Source organism: Odocoileus virginianus, chromosome 23 (assembly GCF_023699985.2).
Source record: "Odocoileus virginianus isolate 20LAN1187 ecotype Illinois chromosome 23, Ovbor_1.2, whole genome shotgun sequence".
NCBI classification, from domain to species: Eukaryota; Metazoa; Chordata; class Mammalia; order Artiodactyla; family Cervidae; genus Odocoileus; species Odocoileus virginianus.
Genome location: NC_069696.1, coordinates 49,426,418 through 49,446,164, shown reverse-complemented (window position 1 = coordinate 49,446,164; position 19,747 = coordinate 49,426,418). Strand labels below are relative to the sequence as shown.

At 39.5% G+C, this 19,747-nt stretch overlaps 1 protein-coding gene and 1 pseudogene across 3 annotated transcripts in view; one reads left to right on the top strand and one right to left on the bottom strand.

Moving 5' to 3' along the window:
* The first annotated feature begins 2,327 nt into the window (after positions 1-2,327).
* The window catches only part of SCYL2 (SCY1 like pseudokinase 2), a 56,894-nt gene continuing 39,474 nt past the window's right edge, over positions 2,328-19,747 (top strand). The window contains exons 1-2 of one of the 3 annotated variants that reach the window (XM_070454093.1): positions 2,328-2,587; positions 14,121-14,325. In XM_070454093.1, coding sequence (XP_070310194.1) covers positions 14,149-14,325 — 177 coding nt within the window. In that variant the 5' untranslated portion in view covers positions 2,328-2,587; positions 14,121-14,148. Of the gene's footprint in view, positions 2,588-2,845; positions 2,990-14,120; positions 14,326-19,747 lie in introns of those variants that run through there. The other 2 variants (XM_070454096.1, XM_070454094.1) reach the window with 2 other exon arrangements.
* LOC110143871 (large ribosomal subunit protein uL24 pseudogene) lies at positions 4,126-4,635 on the bottom strand (annotated as a pseudogene).

Below are 19,747 nucleotides of genomic sequence, written 5' to 3'. Positions count from 1 at the left end.
ATTCCAAAGGAATGCACTCACTTACTGAAATCTTGTTTACTACAGATCTGTGACTTCATCAGACTCTGTTTTCATTTCTTCTTTTTGACTTTTTGAACAATGACAACCTTTGCATGAAAGAAATCTAGGGCAAGGAGCTGAAAAAAAACTGATTTATCTGTCAGTTGTTCTTGTTGAAAAAGAAAACTTAGTTAGGAATAATGAAAGCCTGAAGACAATAAAATGTCCAGCACATGGGGACTAGTTAAATAGATTATAGCATAGCTTTATTACAGAATATTAAAAATCCATTAGGAAGAATGACATTTATAGCATGAAGGATTTCATTAAGTAGTAAAAACAGATTTGGGCAAACAATTTGTATACTACCCTAGTTATGCAAAAATAAATTCCCAACCTATACACAAATATATGAAAACAGAAAGAACTGGAAGGATAAAATTCAAACTAACCTTTGGGAAATAGACATAATGAAATCATGTTCACTTTTCAGCATGCATATTTCTGATTTTTATAATGTACATATATAAACTTTTTCAATTAATTGGAGACAATAAAATTTAAAAATTGAGATATAATTTACATTTCACAGAATTCACTCTTTTAAAGTGTACAGTTCAATGACTTTTCATTCACAACTCTGTGCAGCTATCTCTTTCATATAACTCCAGACCATTTCATCACTTCAAAAAGAAGACTCCATACAGTTAGCAGTCACACTTCATTCCCTCCTACCTCAGTGAATTTTTAATAAAAATTTTTTAGCAAGATAAGGGAATAAATTGAAACATCTAGAATGTTGTTTCTAGGTTTTTGTTGTTAGAATCCGATAATTTAAGGTCTTTCTTCCTTTGCCTATCAATAACTGGAAGTTCAATTCAGTTCAGTTCAGTCGCTCAGTCGTGTCTGACTCTTTGTGACTCCATGGACCGCAGAACGCCAGGCCTCCCTGTTCATCACCAACTCCCGGAGTTTACTCAAACTCATGTCCATTGAGTCGGTGATGCCATCCAACCATCTCATCCTCTGTCATCCCCTTCTCCTCCTGCCTTCAATTTTCCCCAGCATCAGGGTCTTTTCAAATGAGTCAGCTCTTCACATCAGGTGACCAAAGTACTGGAGTTTCAGCTTCAACATCAGTCCTTCCAACGAACACTCAGGACTGATCTCCTTTAGGATGGACTGGTTGGGTCTCCTTGCAGGCCAAGCGACTCTCAAGAGTCTTCTCCAACACCACAGTTTAAAAGCATCAATTCTTTGCACTCAGCTTTCTTTATAGTCCAACTTTCACATCCATACACGACTACTGGAAAAACCATAGCTTTGACTAGACGGACCTTTGTTGGCAAAGTAATGTCTCTGCTTTTTAATATGCTGTCTAGGTTGGTCATAACTTTCCTTCCAAGGAGTAAGTTAATAATAGGAAACTGGATGCCAATTTTACATAACGGTGTGATGTTTAGAGCAAAGAAACAGTCACCTTCAAATGCCCTCTGCAGCAGAAGCTGTCTATCCTTGAACTATCCCAGCGCGAATATTGTGGACAGTGCGTAGACAGGGGCATAGGGTGGAGGGCAGAGAGGAAAAGGGGAAGGTTTGAGGAGTTGGGCAGCGATGGGCAAGTAGGGTCGAGGTTAGGGTGGGGTGGGGTCGATAAGCCTAGGAGTCTATAACCCAATAACAGGGTTATTTTCCCTGGACCATCTGCCTCGCTAAGCGTCGTTAAACAAGTAGGCCAGGTTAAAGAAATAGTCCTCGAGCTCAAGGACTTGCAGCATTGGCATCATCTTATGAACTTCTTAGAAATACAGATCATCAGACCGTACTCTTGAGTCCAAGCTGCATTTTAACAACATCCCCAAATGATGCATTCATATTAAAGTCTGAGAAGCACTGCTTTCCAGGATTCCTCAAGAAGAGTAGCTTCTGAAAAGACCGAGAGGCGGTCCTCAGTCGGACTGAGAGGGCAGGTGGGCGGGGAAAGGGGCGGGTCCAGGGGAAGGGGCGGGCCCCAAGGGCCTGAGCTCAAAGTCCGAACCTTCGCTCTCCTCAGCCATCCCCCTCTTCAGGGCACACTTGGCTAGGCTCTAAAGGGCTACCTGTCCTCCTTTTCCTGGAGCCTCTGGGCTCACGAAGCTCGATCCGTTCCGCCCAGGGCCGGGAAGCTGGTTCTGGCCGTCAAGGCAAGGATACAGAACCGCGGAGTCAAATGAACTGCCAGAAACTCGTCCACCGGGCTCCTCCTCCGGCCCGTGACCCCGCCCCCACTTGGCTCTCTTGGGGCGGGGGCCAAAGAAGTCCCGGTCCCGCCCCTTCCGAACAAGCCGGAAGTGACGTCATGCCGGACCGACTGGTCTTTCGGTCTTCTTCCCCCTCCTTTACTCTTCCTCCCCAATCCCGCCCCTTCCCTCCCCTTTCCCCTCCTCGAGTTCCAGCATTTGAGGCCGCGAGAGTGTAGGAGGCAATGGAGTAAGCGGGCGGCAGCGGCCAGGCGCCGAGGCTGAGCAGGAACAGCCGAGAGGCGTTTGGGGGGCGGCGTGGGGGAAAGAGACCCAGCGCCGCCCCTCCTGAGGGAGAAGGGGAAGAGGTGAGTGACCGCCCATGGGCACCGAACGACCTCCTTCACCGGTCGCGCACCCGCCTGGGCTCCCCAGGCAGAGAAAAGGAATGGGGAAGGACCCGCGCGCGGGGTAGGCCTCCCAAGGTCCTCGGGGCTGGCGACTGTTGCCTGGTGACGGGCCTGCTGGCTGCAGGCGGGGCCGGCTGGGCGGTAGGCGCCCTGGCGCGAAGCCGGGCTGGGGGAGCGGCAAGCTGCGGGGAGCGGATCAGGGAGGCCCGAGTCTCCCGATGAGGCCTGGAAGCGACTGGAGACCCGGGGCTGGAGCCATCTGCTGGAGGGAGAGCCCCCTGCTCGGGCTCAGGAGCTCGGGTTTCCGCGGTGGAGATCTTTGGTTCCCTTTTGGGAAATAGGACACTCCTCCGGGACTGGGTGAGAAGAGCTCCCCTCGGTGCTGAGGTGCGCCTCTGATAACCTGGGTTACCATCTGAGGCCCTCCGGCCCAGCGTCCTTTTCTGACAGGAGCTTTAGTTTTGGTATGGAAGGTTATTGTTTGTGAGGTGGGTGGGGCAGGTGTTTTGTTAAATACCCTCTCCGAGGCTCCTGCGCTCCTGTATTTCTTTGTGGGAGAGAAAGGATGGAAGAAGGTTGAGACCCATGAAGCTTGCATAAACTTGGGATCCGACAGAGTACATACCTGTGGTCAGTAATTAAGGGAACCAATGTTGTCAAGTCAGCTCCCGTAACAGTCTTCCTGAGGCGCCAGTCTCAAGCGATATAAAAGCACAAAGTCAGTAGTGACACAGTTTTAAGTTGCAAACTAGTATTTTTATAGATCAAAGTCTGGAGTCAAAAAATTTACGAATTGGATTCTGTGAGTAAGAAGTTTCCTAAATCGCATTCGCAAGCCTCTTCATTCTGTAATATTAATACGGTTTAAGGTTAATGCACCAAACCAGCTTGCCACAATAAAACGCCCTTCACGTTCTGGTAACAGATTGAAAGTAAGGTGGTTGAAGCTTCCTTTTGGACTTTACAGGTTATTTTTTTGTTTGTTTGGTTTCTTTTTCTTTTTTTCCATTTAAATACTATCTTTTTAAAAGTTTTAAAATAATCTATCAGCTGAGTGTATAAGTAGAATTCTTGAGACGCTATTAAACTGTAGTCATAAAAGACAATTTTTAGCGAGTGTTTAAAGGAAAGAACCCAAAGGAAAGTAAGGACCTTAATTCTGTTCAGATCATTTTACACACATGCAGAGACCTATTGCCTTCTCTCTGATATCCAAAAACACCCAGTAAAATAAAACACCCAATAAAATACAAGCACAATGTACACTGAAATGTTTCTATAAAAACCAATCCCATAATTAGGAATAACTACTCATATTCACATGTTTGAAAGTCATGACTTTTTTTTTTTTTGAAAGTCATGACTTATCTCCCAAGGAAAATAGGTCCTCTTACTCAAGTGACTAGTTTCCATCATTCATCCTTTCTATAGGAGTTCAAATTTGACGACTTCCTGTCTCATATCAATCTTTCCTGGAGTCTTTTTTTTTTTTCCCCTTCATTTTAACAGTTTTTAACGAAAGCTGTAGACAAGATGACTTTATTCCTGCATCTTCTCAATTGTTTCTTCCTTTTGTTTGCCCTTTTCCTTTCCTACTTGGCGAGATTTGGCTTTACGTCGGAGGATCTTTTTGCGGTCTTTGTCCAGTTTTAGTCTGGTGATGACCACCTTGCTGGGGCGAATGCCCACATGGGCAGTTGTGCCATCAGCCTTCTCTCGCTGCACTCGTTCAGTGTAGATGCCGTATTTCTCCCCGTAAACCTGTACCGCTTTGCCAGCTTGCTGCCCTTTGTAGTGCCCTCGTACAACCTGAACTCCATCATCCTTTCAGATGGGCATGGATCGAACGTTGTACTTCTGTCTTAGCTCTTTAGAAAGAGGAGCAGACATAATTTTCCTGCAAATGTGGGAAGGCGCGTTGAAATGCCTTTTTCGATTCTTGCTTCGGTCAGAAGTCACAAAGGGATTGAACTTCATTTTGGCCGCTGGCGCTTCAGCGATGGCCACAGAAGGGCCGGAGTCTTATTTGAATATCTCTTGAGTCTGTCTACTCCTGGTCTTCACACTAGTATTCTAGTTCCAGCCACCATCATTTCTCATTTGAATTATTTACCGTCTCCTAATTAGGGTCTTCCCAGGTGGCCCTACAGATAAGGCAATGGCACCCCACCCCAGTACTCTTGCCTGGAAAATCCCGTGGACGGAGGAGCCTGGTAGGCTGCAGTCCATGGGGTCGCTAGGATCGGACACGACTGAGCGACTTCACTTTCACTTTTCACTTTGATGCATTGGAGAAGGAAATGGCAACCCACTCCAGTATTCTTGCCTGGAGAATCCCAGGGGGACGGGAGAGCCTGGTGGGCTGCCGTCTATGGGGTCGCACAGAGTTGAACATGACTGAAGCGACTTAGCAGCAGCAGCAGGTGGCCCTAGCGGTAAAGAACCTGCCTGCCACTGCAGGATACATAAGAGACGCAGGTTTGATTCCTGGATCGGGGAGATCCCTGGAGTAGGAAATGGCAACCCACTCCAGTATTCTTGCCCAGAGAATCCCACGGACAGAGGAGCCTGGCGGGCTACAGTCCATAGCGTCACAAAGGGCAGGCAGGACTAAAGTGACTTACACATGGAGGACACAATTAGGGTCTACCTGCATTTACTGTTGGCTCCTATAGTTTTGCACACCAGACAGTGATTTTTCAAAATGCAGATCTGATCACATAATCTTCATGTCTGAAACCCTTCACTTTTTTTAAGAGAAACTAAAATTCTTTAACAGGCTGTTTGGGCAGCTCTTAATTGCCTTTGCAACCTCATCTCCACAGCGCTTTCTGGCCTCCTTTTCTTCTCCTAGTCACTTTGTTCTTTCTATTCTGCTTCAGGGGTATGGCATTTGATTATGATGCTTCCTTTGCCTGGAAGTGCTCTTCCTTTCCTTTTCATCCAGTTAATGCCTGCTCTTCATTCAGCTTACATTAGGGAAGACTTTCCTAATTAGGGTACATTCCCCTGATTATATGTTCTCATGACGCCATTGCAGAATTGCCATACTGATTAATACTTATTAAATTAATGAGATTTCCCTCATGTCTTGATACTGTGCTTAATAAGTGCTTGCTTGATAAGTGCTTAATAAATGTTTGTTAAATGTATGAATTCATTAACTGCTTATGAAAAGTTCCAGGAATTTTGTGCGCATCATTGTCTTTAATCCTCACAACAGTTACTTGAGGCATGGGTGGCAATTTCCCTTTTTTAAAGACTGGAAATAGAGTTAGGGAGGCTAGTTGGTGGTTATAGTGCTTTTATGAAATCTGGCATTTGAACCCAGGTTTTGCTGCCAGTGAAGACTGTACTTAATCACGTAATTCTCATACTGTGCGTCATAATCACCTGGGGAGCTGCCTAAAATATAAATACCTTGACTGCATATTTAAGTAGTGATTGCTCAGTCGCTATATTATATCCAACTTTTTGCAACCCCGTGGACTGCAGCATGCCAGGCTTCCTTGTCCTTCACCATCTCCTGGAGTTTGCTGAAATTCACGTCCGTTGAGTCGGTGATGCTATCTAACCGTCTAATCCTCTGCCGCCCTCTTTTCCTTTTGCCTTCGGTCTTTCCCAGCATCAGGGTCTTTTCCAACGAGTTGGCTCTTCCCATCAGGTGGCCAGAGTATTGGAGCTTCAGCATCAGTCCTTCCAATGAATATTCAGGCCTGATTTCCTTTAGGATTGACTGGTTTGATTTCTTTGCAGTCCAGGGGTCTTTCAAGAGTCTTCTCCAGCACCACAGTTTAGACGTTCACCAAATTTGAAGATCATTGCTTTGAAGTTTGAAAACCATTTTTTTCAACAACACGTCTGTGCTGTATGAGTTTCGGTTTTCACACATTTCAGTTTAACTGCACTGTATTTCAGATTTTAGGTCTTCTTAAGGAATAGTCACAGTCCTGAGGAAATAAGCTTAGTTATCATTTTGTCTAATTTCCTAGTCAGTTATTCTTTTTCTTCTGGCTAGAGTTGCTGAATTAAAAGTAGAGAAGTCAGTTCGCTGACAGAGGTCCTTATGGTCAAAGCTATGGTTTTTCCAGTATTCATATGCGGATATCAGAGTTGAACCATAAAGAAAGCTGAGTGCTGAAGAATTGATGCTTTTGAACTGCAGTGCTGGAGAAGACCCTTGAGAGTCCCTTGAACAGCAAGGAGATCAAACCAGCCAATCCTAAAGGAAACCAGCCCTGAATAGTCATTGGAAGGACTGATGCTGAAACTGAAGCTCCAGTACTTTGACCACCTAATGTGAAGAGCCGACTCACTGGAAAAGACCCTGATGCTGGGAAAGATTGAGGGCAGGAGGTGAAGAGGATAAGAGAGGATGAGATGGTTGGATGGCATTGACTCAGTGGACATGAGTTTGAGCGAACTCTGGGAGATGGTGCAGGGCAGGGAGGCCTGGCGTGCTGCCATCCACGGGCCCAGAGAGTCGGACACGACTGAGGGCTGAGCGACAGAGTTGCTGAGCAGTGAGACACTGCCAGCCCTGGTGCTGTTGCTCTGTCTCCTGTTCTTTAATTATAATGATTTCCAAGTGTCTGCTGACTTCCTAGAGTAAAAGCTGTACTTAGTTCATGGGCTGAAAGTGCCTTCTAAAGAGTTGGATGTAATTTTTCCTCAAATTTTACTTGTTCAAATTAGTTATTTGATACATTAGCATATGTTGCCTTGTAACCTCACATTCTGCTTTTAACATCTTACTGTATACACACTTAATGACGAAAACAATGTTTTACTTCTTGTTTCTCCTACTGTACCTAGCCTGGTGTTTTTTACTTCTGTACCCAGTAATTTATTGAGTGATGTGTGCTTCACTGTACATTGCTAAGTCTTCTTAGTTTTTTGTTTCTTAAATCAGGGATGTCTCTAGAAATAATTGGTTCTAGCTCAACTTATAATAATTATATACTGTTTGTAGTTATAAAGAGAATGATTGTGTTCAGCTGATACAATCTTTGTTTCCCAAGTAAAACTAAACATGGTTTCTGTTCCTGAGTAAAACTAAACATGGTTTCTGTATAGGCCAAAGAATGTTTTTAACCATTTTTTTAAACACTCTTTAAAAACTTTAGTAATCTGTAAGCACCCCCTACCAAAAAAAAAAAGTATTTCATAAATTCTGTGGTTGGTTTACTTCTCTATCTCTTGCCACTTTGATGGTAAGCTCTTTCATGGCTTATTTTTATTTTCTTTCTTCCCCAGTTTCTTATGTGGTGTCAGGTACATAGTGGGTGCTCAATAAATATTAAATAATTCACCAGATGAATTTTCATGTCTGTTCCTACCTTGGGTACACCAGTGTTGACTCTGCTTGGCTAATGGATAGGCAACTCAAATTTGAATACTAACTCTGACAATATCCTTTGTTTTGATACTCAACTATTTATAGTTTTCAAATCACATCATGTATAGTCTTCCTCCCCTTCATGTCTTGGCATAGTCCTTTCTGGAAACTCCTTCACTTTTCTCCTACTTGAAAAACACTTCTTTTTTTCTTTTAAATTTTTTATTGGAATATAGTTGATTTACAAACACTTCATTTTTGAGCTCATCTCCATATTCCCAACGCATGTTACATTCATACTCTAGTTAACTGGTGTAAGTCTTTGCAGGTCAGAGTGTGCTGCTCAACTGAGTCCCTAAATAGCAGAAATGTTTCCATTTACATCTGTATTCCCAACATGACAAGTGCATGGCATGTAATACGTAGCTTAGGCGGAGTTAGAGGAGAGGATATGTAGGTTTTAAATAGGATTTTAATGTCTCTTCCACCTTCCCATCAAAATCAGTAGCAGATGTTCATAGAAAACAACTTGGCATGGCAATAAATGTTTTCATAATTCCAGTAGCAACACTTTCCAACTGCTTTCAGAAATGCAGTATTAAATAGAAAAAGGAAAGTGAATTTTTATTTCTATTTACAGGCAGTTCAGATCTTTAACAGAAGAAAGTAAGTTACAGCTAAATAAATATAATTTAATTAACTGAGAAAATAGGACACAAACTAATGCCACCTTCGTCCAGTGGCCTTCTGGATATTTTTGCCTGTATTCTCTAAATAATTTTGTAAGATATTATACTTTTTGTGCTCTAAGTTGATAGCATCAGAATTTTTTTTTGTCAAGGGTTTAGATAGTTAGAGAGTATCTAATTTCTAGATTGTTTTATTTTTATCAGAACCTTGGAGTTTTTGCTTATTAATTGAAATAAGCTTGTTCTGTACACTCCTGTGGGCTCCCCTGGTGGCTCAGCAGTTAACGTGTCTGCCTGCAGTGCTGTTCCATCCCTGGGTCGGGAAGATCCCCTGGAGAAGGAAATGGCAACCCACTCCAGTACTCTTGCCTGGAGAACCCCATGGACGGAGGAGCCTGGTAGGCTGCAGTCCACGGGGTCGCAAAGAGTCGGACACGACTGAGCTACTTCACTCGCTCACCATACACTCATGTAATAACTATCTTGTTTCTTAATTGTGATTCTGTGACAAATAAGGCATAGGTTTTGCCATTAAGAACTAAAGCACAAGCCCCTTCAGAATTTCCTACCAAACTTCTTTTTGCTTTACTCTTAAGAGATATTCAGGATTACTGTATTCTCAAATTGCATTTTCCCTTTTGGCTTGCCTGCTAAGGTTTTGCATACCCAGAGAAATGCCCTATAATAAGACTAGGATGGTTGAGAAAAATGTTTTACTTTGGTCAAGTGGGAGAAAATTGTGAAAAAGAGTTGGCTAAGGAAAATTTGCAAGACACACACTTGTTCTCAGGCAAATCAGTTTTAGGAAAGAATACACATGGCTTCCCTGCTGGCTCACTGTTAGTCTACCTGCCAGTGCAGGAGGCGGGGTTTCAATCACTGATTTGAAAAGATCCCTGCAGAAGGAAATGGCACCCCACTCCAGTGTTCTTGTCTGGGAAATCCCATGGACAGAGAAGCCTGCTGGGGTCCATGGAGCTGCAAAAGAGTGGAACACAACTTAGCATCTAAACAACAACAATACATGGGAGGTGAAGGTTTGATGAGTGATAGGCCTTTAGACCTCTTTCTGTGCCGTAGACCCTTAAACAATCTAATGAAACCTGGGGACCTGTTCTCAGAGGAACATTTTCGCAGCTTGTCAGTTTCTTTCTACAAAGGCCTCTGGGATTCTGATTGGGTTGCATCGAGTCTATAGATTGATGGGGAAAATTGACAATATCTTAACAATATTGTACAAACGATATTGTCTGTACAACTTTTTCCATTTAAGTCGTCTTCAGTTTTTCACAGAAAATTTTATTTTCATTGTGCAAGTCTTTGTATCTTTTTTAAGCCTTTGTATCTTGTTAAATTTATTCATAAGTATTTTGTGTCCTTGAAATGCTATTTTTTCAATTTGCTGTATTTATTTGCATCAGTGTTTGTCTTTTAAATTTTTTACTTTGCATGCCAACTTTTTTTTTAGTTCCTTAATTTTTTAAATTGAAGTATGTTTGATTTACAGTGTTCAGTTTCAAGCATACACCAAAGTGATTCAGTTATGCATGCATACATACATATATGTATTTTCTTTTCCAGGTCATTTTCCATTATAAGTTACTACAAGATACTTTCTCATAGGCCTAGGCTCCCAGGAAATCACTGCTTTTACCCTTGGTTTCAGTGCTTGTGAGATTTTTGTGTGCATCCTTTAAGAGTGAAGTCTGTGGAACTCCCGTGGCTAAGCCCAGCTGGCCTTCAAAGCCAAATGCTCTGGGGGTCCCTCCTCCCAGGGTGCTAGAGCTCTGGGCTAGGGAGCCTGATGTGGGGCTCAGAACTCACTCCTGTGAGAGAACCTCTATAATAAAATTTTTCTCTAGTTTGTGGGAAAATATCTCGTATCCTGGGGGAGTAGGAGATTTGATTATATCGTGAGTCCACTCCTCTTACCCATCTTGTGGTTCTGTCTTTATGTCCTTAGTTGTAGAGGATCTTTTCTGGTAGATTTCAGTCCTTTTCAGTGGATTGTTTTGATTTTTTTGTGCTCAAGAGAGGAGATGAGCTTAGATTCCTTCTATTACACCATCTTGGCCATTCCTCCCTTCAAAATGGTAATTTTGAAATTTCCATGATCAGTTGTCTGTTTCTAAAATATAAAAGTAGTCTTTTCAAAAAAGTATTTTCAGATTCTGCCTTTATGCTAACTTACATATTAATTCCAGTAGCTGTTTTTGTGGATTACTTCTGATTTTCTTGTGTATGATCATGAGAATAAAGAATTTTACTTCTTCTCTTCCTTCCTGTAGATATTTAAAGATACTACTTATCAGGTTGAGGAATCTCCTTTCTGTTCTTAGTTTGCTGAGAGTTTTTATACTGAATGAGTATTGACTTTTGTCAAAAAAATTTTTCTGCCTTAACCTAGTTATTGTTGTTCAGTAACTCAGTTGTGTCCGAATGTTTGCAGCCCCGTGGAGTGCAGCTTGCCAGGCTTCTGTATCTTCACTATCTCACCGAGTTTGTTCAAACTCATGTCCATTGAGTCGATGATGCCATCCAACTGTCTCATTCTCTGTTGCCCCCTTCTCCTCCTGCCCTCATTCTTTCCTAGCATCAGGGTTTTTTCCAGAGAGTCTGCTCTTCGCAAATAGTGGCCAAATTACTGGAGCTTCAGCTTTAACATCAGTCCTTCCAATGAATATTAAGGGTTGATTTCCTTTAGGATTAGCTGGTTTGATCTCCTTGCTGTCCAAGGGACTCTTAAAAGAGTCTTCTCCAGCACACAGTTGGAAGGCATCAATTCTTCAGCGCTCAGCCTTCTTTATGGTCCACCTCTCACATCCACACACGACTACTCGAAAACCATAATTTTGACTATATGGAGCTTTGTTGACATAGTGATGTCTCTGCTTTTTAATATGCTGTCAAGGTTTGTTGTAACTTTTCTTCCAAGGATGGAGTGTCTTTTAATTTCTTGACTGCAGTCACCCCATACTCAGCAGTCAACCCCTCTAAGCCTGGAGTTCTGTTTGTGGTAAGAGCTGTAGTTATGAAATGCATTTCTTTTACTGGGTTGGCCAGAAAGGTCGTTTGGGTTTTTCCTGTAACATCTTACAGGAAATATAGGGTTATGCTGACTTTCTCTTCAGTTATGGTAGTTGCACCTTCCAAAGAATTTTTTCACTTTATCCAAGTTGTTGAATTAATTGGCTGGCATAAGATTATCCATAATATAATACCTGATTGATTCAGAATCTATAGAATCTGTAAGGGATTAGCATCTGCAGGATTTCCTCTATTTACAATACTGGTCATTTGTGTTTTTAAAAGTTTTCTTAATGTAATTAGAGATTTATCTTAAAGAAGTGTGTGGCTTCATTGCGTTTCTTTTTCATTTCTCATTAAATTAAATTCAGTCTGTTCCATTGAAGTCTATTGTTTATTTTCTTCTATCTACTTTAAAATTTATTTTGAGTTTAATTCTCTCCTTTTTTCTGACTTCCTAAGTTGGAAGCTTATACCATTGATTTTGGAATTTTTTTCCCCTAATATAAACATTTAAAGCTATGAATTTCCTATAAGGCATGCTTTGCCTACATACCACAGATTTCTCAATTTCATTTCATTTCATTCATTCATTTCCAGATATTTTTAAATTTTTTCTGTGATTTATTTTTTAACCCTTGAGTATTTAGAAGTGTTGTTTAATTTCCAGGTATTTGCATTTTTCTAGATATTTATCTTTCACTGACTTCTAGCTTAATTTCATTGTCCTTGTTGAACATATATTATTCCAGTAGTTTCACTCATTTGAGACTTGCTTTATGGTCCAGCATATAGTCTATCTTAGTGAATATACCATGTACATATGAAAACAAAATGCATTCTGCTTTTGTTGAGTGGAGTGTTTTAGGTTAGGTTACTTGCTTTGTTGTTGTTAAGTTGCTAAGTTGTGTCCTGCTCTTTTGTGACCCCATGGACTATAGCCCACCAGGCTCCTCTGTCCATGGGAAGAACTGTCCAGGCAAGAATACTGTAATGGATTGCCATTTCCTTTCTCCAAGGGATCTTCCCGACCCAGGGACTGAACCCACATCTCCAGTGTTCAGGACTTCTATGTCCTTACTGATGTTCTGTCTTTTTGGTCTTTCTGTCCATCAGCCACTAAGAACGGATCTGTGAAGTCTCCAGCTACACTTGAAGATTGTCTGTTTCTTCCTTCAATTCTATTAGTTTTTGCTGCATTTATTTTGAAGCTCTCTTGGTTCAGTATGTACACATTTAGGATTGTTATATCTTCTTGAGAATTGACAACTTTGTCACTGTCAAGTGTCCCTCTTTGTCTTGAAGCCTGTTCTATCTGTTATTAATATAGCCACTCCCGCTAGGTATATTTTCACATTTTTAAACTTAGTTGCAGCATATGGGATTGAGTTCCCTGACCAGTGGAAGACCAAAGTCTTAACCAGTGAACTATCAGGGAAGTCCCCATTTTTAATCTTTTAAATCATCCTGTAAAGTGGGTTTATTGTAAACAATGTATAATTGAGTCTTGCTTTTTAAATCTAGTTTTATAGTCTCAGTCATTTAACAGGGCTTTAAATTATTTACATCTAATATAGTTATTTATATGGTCAGATTTAACTCTACTATCTTGTTACTTATTTTCTATTTTTCACATTTGTTCTTTGTTTTTTTCTTTTCTTATTTTTTAAAAAATTAACTCAGTTTACTGAAGGGTTCCATTTTATTTCCACTATTGGCTGTTTAGGTTTGTCTCTTTATTATTTTAGGTAGTGCTCTAAGGTATATAATATGTCTTTAATGTGCCACAGTCTAACTTCAAATGATATTATACTACGTCACATATAAGAATATTTCAAAAATATACTTTCACTTCCCCTGTCTTATCCTTGGTTTGTCTTGTCATATTTTTACTTTTACATATAAGTGTGATACATTTTTGCTATTTTTGCTTTAAATGATTAGCTATCTTTTAAAGATAATGTAAGATAAGTTTTTTATATACTTGAATAATTTTTACTTTTAGAGTCCTCTGTTCCTTTTGTAGATTCAGATTTCCATCTGGTATAGTTTAGTATAACAGTAGAGCCTTTCAGGTTTTGTATAGTTATTTTTACTGAGAAGAAAGATTCAGACCCTCTGTACCACTTCAAGTCTTAAAGGGTCTTATAATATGTACCATTGTTATATAGTTGAGCAACATTCACGTTAGTGTCAAGTGTGACTGTGTCTTTTCTCTTATTAGTCTGTGACAGTTAAGGTTGAAGCACAGTTTGGCTCCTCGACTCAAGTATATTGGGTTCTCTGAAGGCAAAACTTTTTAGCATATAACTTTGTCTCTATAGGATTGTTTTGCTTGTTGTCTGGAGTATATTAAACTTTCAAAGTAAGTGATGAATAAGTGCTTAAAGGAGTAAGAACCAATGATCACTGCTCTCCGGTACTTCTGTGTTTCTAGGTAACTATAACTACCCAGAACTGCAGCCATGGAGTCCATGCTAAATAAGTTGAAGAGTACCGTTACAAAAGTAACAGCTGACGTCACTAGTGCTGTGATGGGAAATCCTGTCACTAGAGAATTTGATGTTGGTCGACACATTGCCAGTGGTGGCAATGGGCTAGCTTGGAAGATTTTTAATGGCACAAAAAAGTCAACAAAGCAGGTAAGTTTTAATTTAGAGTTCAGCTGGGAAAAAAACACACATGCTAATAATGACCATACTGTGCATGTATGCATTTTTATTTTAAGAAATGCTGAAAGTAATCGGTTCTTTAGTTGTCATTTCATTCATCTAAGGAAGTCATAGAAAAACCAATGCTTTTAAACATGCCCTTGAATGTCCTAGTTACAAATACATTATTTGATGTATCAGCTCATCTTGTGATTTAATTTTGTTTACTTAATAACATAAACATATCAGTTGAGCAAATGTGTGTATTAGATATTTAGCAAAATGTTTTAGAATAAAAATTCCCATGTTCCTTTTATCTTTATCAATAAGTTATGACATACTACTCAGTTAAACTTTTCTAATGTTAAGTGCATTCTTTTTTTGAGCATTCTTACTTCCCTCTTTTTTCTACAGCCTTCTAGAAAATAGACTTCTGTAATAATTTTTCATGTTTATTAACCTGGTAATTTTTACCATCAAAGGGCAATACATTTGTGGGATGTAATCAGTAGTATGTTTTGGGGTTTTGGTTTAAAAGTTATTTTGAGACTATTTTAGTGAAGAGTAGTTTGAGTTGTATTTTTATTAATTTAAGAAACCAAGAGATAGTTCTGAGAAATGTGGAGGATTGTTAAAATTTACTAATCACTTTCTTTTGGAATTTTTGAAGAATTGGAAAATCTCCAGGTTTAAAAACCTCTGTGGAAATATATTCTTTAAAAAGAAAAATTAGTTTCCGAAAGTACTTCACTTCCCTATATGTGAAACATATAGACTTTAAGACATGTGGGGTTTATTACACATATTTTCCAATGAGTATCAAAATTCTATAATTGTCTGTATGCAGTATGACTTTTCCAAAATCAGATTATTCCCAAATAAGTATATTAAAGACTGACTTGGCTTTGGTTATCCTTTTATGAAGGAGGAGTCTTGGTCCTGTGATAGATTGCTGGTATGTGGTTTGTTCAGTTCAGTTCAGTTCAGTCACTCAGTCATGTCCGACTCTTTGCGACCCCATGAATCGCAGCACGCCAGGCCTCCCTGTCTACCAACTCCCGGAGTTTACTCAAACTCATGCCCATCGAGTTGGTGATGCCATCCAGCCATCTCATCCTCTGTCATCACCTTCTCCTCCTGCCCCCAATCCCTCCCAGCATCAGGGTCTTTTCCAGTGAGTCAACTCTTCGCATCAGGTGGCCAAAGTACTGGAGTTTCAGCTTCAGCATCAGTCCTTCCAATGAACACCCAGGACTCCTTTAGGATGGACTGGTTGGATGTCCTTGCAGTCCAAGGGACTCTCAAGAGTCTTCTCCAACACCACAGTTCAAAAGCATCAATTTTTCGATGCTCAGCTTTCTTCACAGTCCAACTCTCACATCCATACATGACCACTGGAAAAACCATAGCCTTAACCAGATGGACCTTTGTTGGCAAAGTAATGTCTCTGCTTTTTAATATGCTATCTAGGTTGGTCACAACTTTACTTCCAAGGAGTAGGCGTCTTTTAATTTCATGGCTGCAGTCACCATCCGCAGTGATCCTGGAGCCCCAAAAAATAAAGTCTGACACTGTTTCCACTGTCTCCCCACCTGTTTCCCATGAGGTGATGGGACCAGATGCCATGATCTTAGTTTTCTGAATGTTAAGCTTTAAGCCAACGTTTTCACTTTCCCCTTTCACTTACATCAAGAGGCTTTTCAGTTCCTCTTCACTCTCTGCCGTAAGGGTGGTGTCATCTACATATCTGAGGTGATTGATATTTCTTCCGGCAATCTTGATTCCAGCTTGTGCTTCTTCCAGCCCAACGTTTCTCATGATGTACTCTGCATATAAGTTAAATAAGCAGGGTGACAATATACAGCCTTGTCGTATTCCTTTTCCTATTTGGAACCAGTCTGTTGTTCCATGTCCAGTTCTTACTGTTGCTTCCTGAACTGCATACAGGTTTCTCAAGAGGTAGGTCAGGTGGTCTGGTATTCCCATCTCTTTCAGAATTTTCCACAGTTTCTTGTGATCCACACAGTCGAAGGCTTTGGCGTAGTCAATAAAGCAGAAATAGATGTTTTTCTGGAACTCTCTTGCTTTTTCGATGATCCAGCAGATGTTGGCAATTTGATCTCTGGTTCCTCTGCCTTTTCTAAAACCAGCTTGAACATCTGGAAGTTCTCAGTTCATGTATTGCTAAAGCCTGGCTTGGAGAATTTTGAGCATTACTTTACTAGCATGTGAGTTGAGTGCATGTGGTTTGTACCTGACCTTAAATCTTGTGTTTATTGCCATTTGGTTGGAAGTCCTTAAGTCCAAAGTTGATCTGTACCTTAGATATTGATTGGTCATTTTTGAACATTGTTTTGACTTTCACCAGCAGCTCATCCCCAAAATAATTGTTCCTTGAGTATTGACTACTTAGAAAGCTATGAATGAGATCATGAAGTTATGTAAATGACCAACCTCTAATGCCATTACAAATTGCTTTTATAATCAGTTATATAAAGGAAAAGTGAAAGAATACCACATTTACTAAATTTTGCATTGTTTATTAAGAACACGATAACATAATAGTGTCTTTGTCCTTAATCAAAAGAGTTCAGGGTGTTTGTGTTTATTTCATTAGTTCATGTACTGAAACCCTCTGTTAATATTGAGGCTTCTGTTGTTGCCGTAGAACGTGAGAACCAGGCACAAATAATAGATGATTGCTTAGATATTGCACGTTAATATAGCATTTCTCAGCAGCTGACTTTCAGAACTGAGTTCTCTTATGAAACAATACTGTACCCTTTTTTTTTTTTTTTTGACAAAATTATTGCTTTGAGGAAAAAGGTAGTTTTAGAATATATCATTGCTGTCTCTGGATATGATTTTGAATTTTCTTTCTTTGCCTCTTTCAAACCTCAGAGGTCAGAACTCTTGAGTATCCTGTCTGGAATGCTGACTGATCCCTTAAGGAAGAGCTGAGTGTCTAACCAGCTTGGCACTGAAGCCTCATTTGAATTTCCTCCTTAATTGAAAAATGTTAATTCTTTTTTCAGTAGCCTCATATTTATTAAAAGAGAATCAGAGAAAATAGATAATCTAGAGCTGTACTTAATGCAATATTGGTAGCCATATGATACGTATGACTTTTTCAGTTAATTAAAATTAAGATTAACTTTAGTTTTTCTGTTGTTGCACTGATCACATTTCAAATGCTGCATAGCCACATGTGGCTAGTATTACCATATTGGACGATGCAGGTATAGAACTTTCTGTCGTCACAGAAAGTTCTATCGAGCAGTGCTGATTTTAGAGAAACGAGGGGAAAAATAATGGAAAAGGATACTCTTCTTTGTCCTTTTCTTTCCCCTTAAAGTGACATTGAAGCTGAAGGAATCTTGCCTACCCTCTCAGCTTTTTTTTTTAGTTAGCATATAGTGTACTTGATTGTAGTTGTGTTTTATAGCAGAATGAAAGTGAAGTGAGCGTGTTAGTCACTCAGTCGTGTCCAGCTCTTTGTGACCCCGTGGAGTGTAGTCCTCACGGCTCCTCTGTCCCTGGGATTCTCCAGGCAAGATTACTGGTGTGGGCTGCCATTCCCTTCTCCAGGGGATCTTCCTGACCCAGGGATTGAACCTGGGTCTTCCACATTGCAGACAGATTCTTTACTGTCTGAGCCCCCAGGGCAGCCCTTATAGCACAATATATGATCTTAAATTTGACTTTGAGGTAAACATCGGGTAAGATACTTTGGGCTAGGAGATTCTTATACCTGGTTTTAATAGTTAAAAATAGGAAAGTGTTTTCCCTTGTTACATGGCAGTGAAATAAATACTATGATATTCAAACTGTTGCATTTAAAGTTTGCATCTTGTTCTTTCCTCCATTTCACATTTTACTGTTTTTTACATGATTTTCAAAAAGTATCATAATTTCACACTGTATTTAAAAAAAAAAACACAAAAACCACAGCAGTATTTCCAAGTAAAAAGAATCCTTATATTAGTATTTTCAGGGTTTGTATACATAGCCCTTTGAGGGTTACCTATGTATTTTTTCCCAGGGTTGGTTATTTCAAGTTCACATTAGTAGATGATTAATTAAAATTTTCAGATTATGTGCAGCTTTAAAATTTTTAGCTTAAATGTTTGAACCCCTCTGAGAAGAGTTGTTAGAGCAGCGCTTAAAAAACTGATGAAAAAAGAACATATTTATGAAACCTGGAATACAGCAAGATAAGAAGACTTGGTAAATACAAAGTTATTTGTGCCCAGTTACTTTTGCTTTCGTTGTACCTGATTGGACATCTGTATTATTATTCTGTCTTTATGCTTCAAAAAACCAATTTCTGCTGCTCTTTATTATTTTTGAAAGACATTCATTGAAGAAGTACCTCATAGTGAATAATTTAGGAAAGTGAAATTAAGATTTCCTGAGACTCTTCATGGCAAGTGTATATTTTGTAGTAAAATAAAGTTCTTAGGCCAGTTTTGTATATAAAATGAGCCATTGAGAATTAAAAAGATTATTATTTAGATAAACTTAATCAAATACAACATGTAAACATGTGGAAATGGATATATCTTCAATTATAGTTTATTAGCACTTGAAGCTACTATTTAGTCACTAAGTACTATTTAGTTTCCTTTTTGAGTGTTTGTTTAGAAGCAGCTCTTATTTCCTAACCATTAGTCTTTCTAGAATCTCCTTCTGGAGATGCTATAAAATAACTCTTGTAATGCTGATAATTGCTGGGCTTAGAGTTTATTCTGCTCTATTTCTCTTATAGCTTTGAAACTGATGTAGTCTTTTTACAGAGTAGCATATTTAAGATTAAAATGGTTGTATAAACATAGATAGGATAGGAATTTTATACAGGTGATACGTGTTACTGGAGGGGGTTGTATAGTGAAGTAGTAGAAGCAAGTCACAAACTAGAGATTAGGTGATAATCTATTATATTGAAAAGTTTTGAGGTACAGGCTAAGTTTTCTTTTAGAAAATCAATATGAGGCCTAAAGTTTAGTTAACTAGTCACTACTTTGTTGACATTGGTTAATTTTAATTAACTCTTTGGACCAAAGAAAATATTTTAAGATAGATGATAACCTATTCTGATCTATGTAGAAATCTTTCATCTTTGACCTAAGACAATGAATGGATGCCTCAGAGAGTGTGTTGTTTCTTTTTCTTTATGAACTGTAGTGTTCTTCCTTCAGAGAGGTGAATCCGTAGGAGCTCAGAAGTCACATCTTTTTTTTAAAGACTAAAAACATCTTGAAAAAATAAACATTTAAATTAGATGCATTTTAAAATGTGTTAGAACACTTACTAAAATAAGATTGTATGCATGAATAATGAGATAGGAGCTTGAACTTGTAGGTCATTTGTTTTTAGTTCAAAATAATGTTACATAATGTTCTTAGCTCCTGTT